The 10,052-nt window shown below is 37.7% G+C and overlaps 1 protein-coding gene across 3 annotated transcripts in view; it reads left to right on the forward strand.

Moving 5' to 3' along the window:
* Positions 1 to 1,952: 1,952 nt before the first annotated feature.
* rnf167 (ring finger protein 167) overlaps positions 1,953 to 10,052 on the forward strand; it is a 13,921-nt gene continuing 5,821 nt past the window's right edge. The window contains exons 1-2 of one of the 3 annotated variants that reach the window (XM_053490880.1): positions 1,953 to 2,045; positions 9,927 to 10,042. In XM_053490880.1, the coding sequence (XP_053346855.1) occupies positions 9,944 to 10,042 (99 nt within the window). In that variant the 5' untranslated portion in view covers positions 1,953 to 2,045; positions 9,927 to 9,943. Of the gene's footprint in view, positions 2,083 to 2,175; positions 2,196 to 9,926; positions 10,043 to 10,052 lie in introns of those variants that run through there. The other 2 variants (XM_053490881.1, XM_053490882.1) reach the window with 2 other exon arrangements.

A 10,052-nucleotide genomic window follows, 5' to 3' on the forward strand; every position in this document is an offset into this window, starting at 1 on the left:
ACACCACCCCACTCCTCCGCTCCCTGCACTGGCTTCCTGTAGCTGCCCGCATCAAATTCAAAACACTGATGCTTGCCTACAAAGCTAAAAATGGCCCAGCACCCACTTACCTCTCTGCGCTAATTACACCACGCACTGCACCACGTTCCCTCTGATCCTCCAGCACTGCTCGCCTCATCCCACCATCTCTCAGGGATCGAGGGCGGCATTCATCCAGGCTCTTTTCTGTTCTGGCACCTAGGTGATGGAATGAACTTCCTCTAGATGTCCATACAGCAGAGCCTTTGACTATGTTTAAATGACGACTCAAGACGCATCTGTTTCTCCAGTACTTGTACCACCCAAAAAAAAAAAAAAAATTAAAAGAAACTCTTCCCAGTTGTGTTTGACTAATGGCACTTAGTTATTAACCTAGTTAACCCAGTGTAAGTATCTATCCAATGATGTAAACTTGAAAGCACTTTTTGTAAGTCGCTTTGGATAAGAGCGTCTGCCAAATGCCTAAATGTAAATGTAAACTTTATAAATCTCATCTTAGCTTGGGTACAATATTAACTACGTATGATGAAATAAGCATTGGCGGTCTTCTCATCACTGATAGAAAATGTAATAATAAACATGTGTCAATGCATTCATAATTTAAACAAGAATGTTCTAAAAAGTAAATTTTATGGGCTTCAATAATTCATAACACAAATTGGAAAAAATATGGCTAATTCCATACAAATATACTATTTCTAAAAAGGTTAAAAATGTCCACTTTAAAATATTACACTCTGTTAATTCAATAATTGCAAAAGATGGGGAAATTATGGACCTGTGTACTGCAAGCATCAGAAAGAATCTTTTTTTTTACTTGTGGAGTGGTACAAACGTTTTGGCAGCAACTTGGAAATTATATTTTTAATTTGAATCAGGAATTTTACAATTTCACAATAAAGGGCAAAATTTACTTTTTCTGTCACAGTAACAAATCATTTAAATAATACATTGTCAACTTTTATATTTTAATGGCTAAAATCTACAATTCTACATAAATGTTAATTTTCTGAATCACCTTCTAAACTCTCTCCTTTACTCTGTGAAATACAAAACCTTTTGAACTCTTTAGATCTAATTGAAAATCATAAGTCTGCTCTGCTATGGTCTCGACATTCTGATTTAATCGATGGAACACTGGGATTTTGTGTGTTTTACTCAGTTTGTTTATTTATTTTTCCTCTTTTATTTATTTGTCTGTGTATTTGTTGGTTTACTCTGTCTGCTGTTATTACTTATCTGTATATGTTTGTTAGATTTTTTTATGTTGTATAACCACTATTTAACTGTGGATATTTGTTTAATTTAATCTTTTATACCTGAATCTTGTACTTTCATATGTTTCATATTGTACTTGTAATTTTTTATGATTTAATATTAAATATTAAAAATTGTTTATACTGTAAAAAAGAAGACAAAAAGAGTAGTGTCATGGTTTAAGGGTCGAAACACATGTAACCATCAGATGACACAAACCTCCTGGCTAAAGGTTCCAGTCATTGCAAAATGATTAAAGCAGAAGCATTCAAGGATATACACTATTACTATAAATACAAATTAATTTAGATAATTTATAGAATTTACTATACATATTTATATTTATTCAAATTATATATGTATATGAAATATACATATAAAATTTATTTATATAATTAATTTATAATCTTTATTTATTTATGTATTATTATTATTATTATTATTATTTTTTTTTTTAATTATTTTATAGAATCCTGTTTCATGTAGTATACATGTACACATATAACCATGGACAGCCTGACATCTCGCGAGATGTTAGAGATATTACGGCCACCCAGTAAATCTCGCGAGATGTTATCCGACACTATTAGCTGATCTATGCAGGCTGCGTAAATAAGCATCATCTCGCGAGATTTGGTGGTTCTTCGCCGCGGTGAGATATCGCGAGAACTGAGCTGCGCCTGACGGTTGGCCTGGACGCAGGAGCGTAAACACACGGAAACAACAAGAGGACGAGTTTCGACGTTACGGTATGACGGAGCGATAAATGTAGTGTTTATACAGGGGGTAAGTCGGGTTTAAGTCGGGTTTAAGTCGGGTAAAAGTCGGGTTAAAGTCGGTTTTGTAGCAGAAGCGAGCGGCTGTGGAGGAAGAGGAGGATCTGTGGTCAGATAATAACTGTGTGTGTGTGTGTGTGTGTGTGTGTTGTTTACACTGACTTTACACTGTAGGTGTACATTAGCATGGCTCTACACTATACATCTGAATGTGTGTGTGTGTGTGTGTGTGTGTGTGTGTGTGTGTGTGTGTGTGTTTCATCCTGACGGTTCTTTCACTCCATGTAGTTGAGGTTAATCCTGATCTTTTATCTGATCTCCTGCTGAGCTTCATCATGATGATGATGATGATGATGATTTTACAGGATTATAACCCAGCTGTCACGTGTCCTCACTGCTCTCTAACTCAGACAGATCAGACTCCAGTGTGGATCCAGTCTAATGCATGAGAGTGTGTCTTTTGTTTTCCTTTTTTTTTTTTTTTTTAAATATAAAATGTTTTTAATTGCTGACCCTAATGTTCCAGGAGACAGTCTGTACCAGGAGACAGTCTGTACCAGGAGACAGTCTGTACCAGGAGACAGTCTGTACTGTAATTCCGTCTGGAGTCTCAGACACTCGGACGTCAGGACGCAGCAAAGATCCAGTTCTGTCTTTCTTTTCCTCTTTAACTTCCTTTCATCATTTTAGAAGTTCCTGTGGTCAGATAAACATCACATGCTTGAACCATGCTGGACACACACACACACACACACACACACACACACACACACACACACACAGAACAAACCCCACAGTGCATTACCTAATCTTATCATACGGCTGTGTCCCAAATCGCTGAAATTTTTTTCATGTCTCATGGAAAGGAAGAAACCTGTTTGGTTTCCAGAACAAAACAACAGCAGTGTTTCAGTCTTTATTCCTGATTAGTAAAGTAGGTTAGTGGGGCAGGCGCAGGAACGGCCGAGGTGCGTGACCCGAATCGTGCCATCGCTCTCGTGCCAGACGTCCAGAAGCTCATAATAAAGAAGCAAAGCATTTATTATATATTATTTAATATTTACATATTATAATATAATATTATTTCGTAATGTATGACGTTTCCATTGTAACGGATTTCTCTTCTTTTCCTGTGACCACATTGATTTCCCTTCCTAAGATTTTTATTTCTTTTTTTCTAACTCTGCTCCTGGGAGTTGCGTACAGAAATTATGTTCTCGTAATCACATAAAGACACACCAGTAGTTAGCACTGTCGCCTCGCTCCTCCAGGGTCAAGGGTTCGAGCCCCAATTCGGGTCAGTGTGTGTGGAGTTTTCATGTTCTCCCCGTGCTTGGTGGGTTTCCCCTGGGTACTCTGGTGAACTGGCGTTCCTGAATTGCTTGTTGTGTGTGTGTGTGTGTGTGTGTGTGTGCACCCTGCGATGAATTTGCTTAAATTAGTGTCTCCTGGTTCCTGTGTTTGGACACACATTTCTAGGTAGGATTTATTCTGCTGTTTTCATTTGTCCTTGTCGCTATATCAGATTCTGGAACACACACACACACACACTCCCTTTTTCCTGAGCAGTTTTTGAAGGACGTGAGGATGTTCTAACACACTCTTCCTAAGGATAAGGATATTAGCGAGTGTGAAGTCTAGATTTTGAGATCCGGAGCGAGCGAAGCGGTCTGAGTGTGTGTCCTGGTTAAAAAGATGAAATGTTCTCAAGCTCATGAGACTCGTCCATTCTCACACGAGGACGTGACTCCGTTGTCTCCGTGCTGCAGGTTAAGGCTGTAATTCTTACAATTGATTGAGACAGGAAGTGCTTTAAGTGTGTAATTAATGTCACACGTCTCCTCCCGGACTCACACACATGTATTTCCAGAACCGTTTAAAATCTTATGAAAAGATCTACAGTTTTTTTCGGAAAACTGTCTTATTTTCCAGATCTTTCCAAAGACAGGACATGTTGATAAATAGAGGATTATTATTTTATTTCCTCACCCTGCGATGCCACTCGGACTCCTGCGGCGCTCCTGACGCCGTTCTGAGATCGTCTGGTTGTAGAAAAAGGGCAGATGTCGAGGTTTGACTTTTAATAATCAGTAACCATGGTTGCAGTATGCACTAATAACCACAAGGTCATGGGTTTACGTCGCCACGCAAGTGTGAGAGAGGACGAGTTTATAATTATGACATGTTTACGATCATCGCTTAACGGAGGTAGGCCAAGTGCACCAATCCTGGACTTGTGTAAAAGTAAAGCAAAGAAGTGACCTAGTCCTCAAGTACAAGTTAAAGTACCGCATTTACAACTTAGTATCACATATACTTGTAAATACTATTCACAAATAAAAAGCTTGTATTAGCTTACTGTAGCCTTTCAGTTATAGTAAAGGGTCTCTTTTTCTTCTTTCTCTCTCTCTCACACACACACACTTCCTCCTTCACTCTCCTCTCCTGTGATCATGCTGTTGTCCTCTCTGTCTGCTGGTGTCTCCACCTCTGATTTCACACACCAGCTACATGATTAATCATTTCACAGAGGGAAGGCAGATCATGCAGTTATCCTTAATGGTCAGCAGGTGGCGTATTTCGCACCACTGGTTATATAGCGCGACACTATGTAGAAATGCGGCGAAGTAGAAAGTACAGCTGTTTGTTGTTTGTTCAAGGATGTAGTGAAAAGTGTCAACTAATAAGAACTAAATGTACTCTGTCACATTCCACAATTAATGAATATAATTATCAGACTATCTACAGTAATCATATGTTGTCAAGGTTTTTAAGTTTAAAGTTTAATGACATCTGTTACACAATAATGTTTACTTGAAATCTTAACTTGACTCAGATCTTTCATTAACCGAGGTTCGGTAGATTGGCGTTTCTTTGATTTGTTAGCTTATAAAAAGAGAAAATAAGTGAAGAACAGCTTGTTATCAAGGAAAATGCACCCACTTAACTGATAATGATGAAATTTGATCTGGACTGAGATATAGTATACAGGGCAATCTAGCATCTAGAAATAAACAATGTTTTCTAATTAAATAACAAAGTATTTAATTAAAATTAAATAACAGTATTATCTTTAAATTACTGAATTAAAATACATTAAACTTTAAAATAAAACTTAAAAGTCAAAAGTACAAAGAAATAAAACAAATACCCATTTAAAAAATATATATTTTTTTACATTTTGTCCCAAAACAGGGACATTTAAGGAGGATGTAACATATACTTTATTGGTATTCTTATCAGATCACTCACCATTTTTAATCTAATGTTGAAGGAAAGATAAAGGAAAAAAAAAGTGCCCTTTAGACATATTAATTTTAGAGTCATGTTAATAATCAGGAAAATAATTTAAATAAGACATTTCTAGTGTTCTTTGTGACACCGATTTCTACACTGTATTTCCTTTTATTCTTAAATAGATCTGTTAATAGCTGTCCTCTCTAACGTACAGTTAAGTAGCTTTAAATATGAAAAGATTGAATTAATTTAACTTACCGATGACCAAATGAAGTCTATGCCCGAAGCACTGGACGCTCAAAAAAATTTCACTGCAGTTATTTCAAGTTGAACCTCGCTACGTCACTTACTGAGACATCTGTAATAATGTGTTGTTTTGTTCTGCTCACACTGGGTTGTGCTTTGTTTTGTTCCGTCCACTATGGATTGGTCCATTTTACCGGAATGCATTCATCATACTTTTCTCTGTGTTGCTTCAGGTGCTGATATAAATTTGTTGTGTTGCCACGTGATGTAGCGACTTTGGTTTTGCCAATTTTGCAAAGTACCTTTTTCTGCTCAGAAACCAAAATATCGCCACATAAAAGGTTGCATTTTTTTCTGGGCACAAGTTCAGCGTCAGTCTCTTCTGTATCCATTTTCTCCCGTCTCCACACTGCGCTGTGGAAAGTCACGCGATCACCAGCATGCACACTACACAAGACTGACTGGTTATTTTATATTTTTGACATAAGAAATGGCCATGCAGCTCTTAGAATGAATGTCTGGTTACTTCCGCGAACGCATTTGTTAATTTAATATGATCGCAACATTAGTTGTAATGTAATCGCATAGGCTGACATCGCGATATGATTAATCGTGCAGCACTAATCATAACTAAAATAGATTGTCCCTGACATACAAATAAGTTTCGTTCCCGGAGCATGTTCATAAGTTGGATTCGTTCTTAAGTCTGACAAAGTGAGTCTTATACGCCTTTGACACGAGTATACAATGTAACACATACCAGTCCACCTTACTAAATGTGTCTCCTTTCCCCACAAAAAACAATAACTGCGCCTAAGGAAATGAATCTCACAGCGAAATGTAACAGTGTTGTCTGCACCTTTAAATCGCGAGCGGACACCATTCGCGAGCTGTTCTCCACTGTATTGGACTGTGAAGTCCGTTTTGTTGGGGATTTTCTGAAATTAGGATTATTAAGCCTCGGGACAGCTTTACAGGACAGACATTTTCTATCATCGTGCTCCCGGACTGATTCACTGAAACCTGTGAGACCGACTCACCCCACACCCCCACACACACTCATAGAATATACTGGGCATTTTATACGTTCACTTACACACTGAGATTATGGTATGTAATTGTAAAAATAATGGAATCTAGTTCACTGCAGCGTCTGTTTCCTGTACAATACACATGAACTGCTTCCATGATTTGTTGGCATCTATGAATGTTTGTACAACCACGGTCCGTTCGTAACTGCAGTAATTTGTAACTTCTGTCATATATAAGTGTTCATAAGTTGGGGACGACCTGTACTCATACACATTGCCATTCTTAAAAAAGAAAAAAAATCTTATCTTTATGTATGTTTGCGTTTGAGGTGATAAAAATGTAGATCTAAACTCTTTGCACATCAGCAGGCAGCGCAGCGTCCTGTGTGGTCAGAGGGAATTGTTTACTAAATTAGTTTTATTATTGTAGCAAAATCTAGAAAAAACATTATAATAGTAATAATATTGAATCAGGATATTTTTTTAAATCTTAGTAGTTACAGAATCGCAATCCATATCATTTCCTCACTGAGGGTATTGTGATAATGTGGTGTCAGGTGACGGCTGGTATGTGATATCGAGTATAATGTTTATGACTAACAGACACAGGTTTTACTCCATTAATCCCAAATCTCATTGGTTATCACATAATGTGTGTGTGAGAGAGAGGGGTGTGTGTGTGAGATGTGTTCCTCCTGTCCTGTGACTAAACTTTGGTTTCAGGGCGTGTTCATCAGAGAATCCTCCTCGTCAGTCTGGAATCAGAAAATAACTTGTTGCATAAGAGTGAAGTTTCCTGGGCGTTGTGGTCACGTCCGTAATCAGATTCAAATTACTAGAGCGTACGATTAGACTAAAGTTAGAATTTCCAATCAAAAATAAAATATCACCAGCATCACTAGGAATTCCCAGGCGTTCCTTACTGACTGTAACGGTCAATATTTTGAACCTAAACTTTTAAATGATCATTACATTGCTAATCTTTCTTTTGTTAATAAAAGATTTTCAAACTGTTTCTACAGCCAAACTCGTTCCTTAGAGCCAAATACACTCGCTGTTCAGTAATCGGAGAGTGAGTCAGGGGAGAAGTGAAAAACGTGGATCGGATAAAGTTGAAGTAAAAAAAAGTCCTATAAACTTAACTTTGAGACCAACTTTAATGGATTGTAGCGCAGAGTGAGAACCCGCCAGTGGGTATAAGGTCTACCCCTGGGGCACAAGAGTTGCCCAGATTTGCCCCATTGACATATCATGGTGAAGGTACTGCCCACTGAAACAGGAAGTGCTCACGATTGTGTTCCGCTACGGTAACTTCCACAGGAACTTTAAAACTCAACCTCATCATCATAGAGAACTGGGGGGCGGGCTCATTTTACTCAGACAACCAATCAGTCTCTCAGGATCATTGTGTAGCCGTTAAGCCGCACTCTGGCAAAATATGTGTGTGTGTGTGTATGTATCTCTTTGGGTCTCCTCTGCCTCGAGACGGCCTGATGGTAAGGAACAGTACACACACACACACACACACATACTCAAGCGGTATTTTGGTTTTACCGCCATGCCTCATGGTGGCTATAGTTATATATTTATATTTATATATATAAATTATTATTTTGAAATTGTCAGTGACTGTGTGCTGTATGACATGCGTACATTTATCTATTCATACATCTTTAAAGGCTCAGTTTTTATAGTGTACATGTCTCTTTTATTTATTTATTTTCAGTAAGCCATGCTGTGTCTCGAGTTTTTTGTGTTTGGTGAGGATTCGGCGATTCGTACTATTTACTTTGTGCATCATAGTCTTTGTGCATTTTGTGTCTTCCGCATAATCTGTGTGAACATGGTACACTATCATGTTGAGCAGACAGGCGGGCAGACAGGCGGGCAGACAGGCGGCCAGACAGACGGGCAGACAGACAGACAGACAGACAGGCAGACAGAAATCCCTCTGAGACTGTATTCTGGTCCTCCAGTGTATGAACCATGAAGATTTCACTGAAAGAACGAGTTCTGACCAACGTACAGACAAAACCTCTCTGTCATCCATATAGATTGAAGATTACTTTAGTCACTTATTTACTTTACTAGTTCATGGAGTTACTTTATTTTAGCCATTTCCAAAAATGAAGAATGCTGCCGTACAGTCCTGCGTCCCTACCGAACCTTTAATCTCGACTTGAATAAACCGAGTGCCTTTTTGTCTTTATTAGTTCTGACTACTGTTAACATTTCATCATAAATATTTAGTGTAATTTAATTATATGAATTTAATTATACATTTATTAATTGATTATATTTATTAAGGTAACTTAATTACAAAATTAAATAAAATTTTTATCTAGGAACTAATTGCTTAACATTCATTACTTGCATCAATTAATTATTTATATTTCACTTCTGTGAATTCAGCCTGTTGTTATTTGTGTGCGTGCGCTTCAACTTCCCGTAAGTGTGTGTGTGTGTGTGTTTGTGTGTGTGAGAAACTTAAATAAGAAAGGAGGAGGGGTTACAAGACAAGAATAGTGAGAGGGGGGGTCAGAAAAAAATGGGTATTTACCTTGAACAAAAAGTAAATTATAGTGTAGTAGGAGTCACAGTCGCACTAATAAATTCAAGGGTTTTAATCGATCTTTTAATCGAGAGAATTTGGTGTTTTAATGGAGCACTGTGCACTTTGATTTAAAACGAGCTCTGTTTTACTTAGTCCTTGCTTTAAAGACTTTTATTACTATTATTTATTACAGTTACTTATAGGGATGCACCGAAATGAAAATTCTGGGCCGAAAACGAAAATTTTTGGATGCACTTGGTCGAAAACCGATACCGAAACCGAAAATAGCTTCATTAAAAAACATGTTTAAAATATTTTCTTTTTGTTTGTATTAAAAAAACTACAAATGAATTAAGCAATCAAACTTTTATTGATAATAAATAACAGTAATAAGGCTGTTTAACTATAACAAAACTAAATAAAATTTCTTTCTGTAACATATTGCAACTTTGCTGTCCTCATCTGAAACTTTGAAGTGCTTCCAAACCGCCGACATACTCCGTGTTTGATGCGTAATGACAGCGCGAACGAGACGGGAGGATGGGAGAGGCGTGGCGACAATTTCGGCTTTTATTTTCGGCGCTTTCTTACGTTTTGGCCGAAACCGATAATGCTCTTTCGGCCGAAAATTTTCGGCGGCCGAAATTTCGGTGCATCCCTAGTTACTTATTTATTCATTTATTCCTAATGTTTTAGCAAAAATGCTCCCAATGAATACTAAATAACTCTAAATAAAAGATTTTTGTAAATTCAGTTCAATTTTCTCTTTCTTTCTCTCTCTCTCAGTCCTGCCGTGTATCAGAATGGTGTGTGTGTGGTGTGTGGAGGGTCGCCTGAGGACATTGACCTTTGCCCTCTGCTCCATGCTGACCTTTTCCCCTGGACATGCCTACATCTACGTGGTGAGTAAAT

Source organism: Clarias gariepinus, unplaced genomic scaffold (genome assembly GCF_024256425.1).
Source record: "Clarias gariepinus isolate MV-2021 ecotype Netherlands unplaced genomic scaffold, CGAR_prim_01v2 scaffold_34, whole genome shotgun sequence".
Taxonomy (NCBI): Eukaryota; Metazoa; Chordata; class Actinopteri; order Siluriformes; family Clariidae; genus Clarias; species Clarias gariepinus.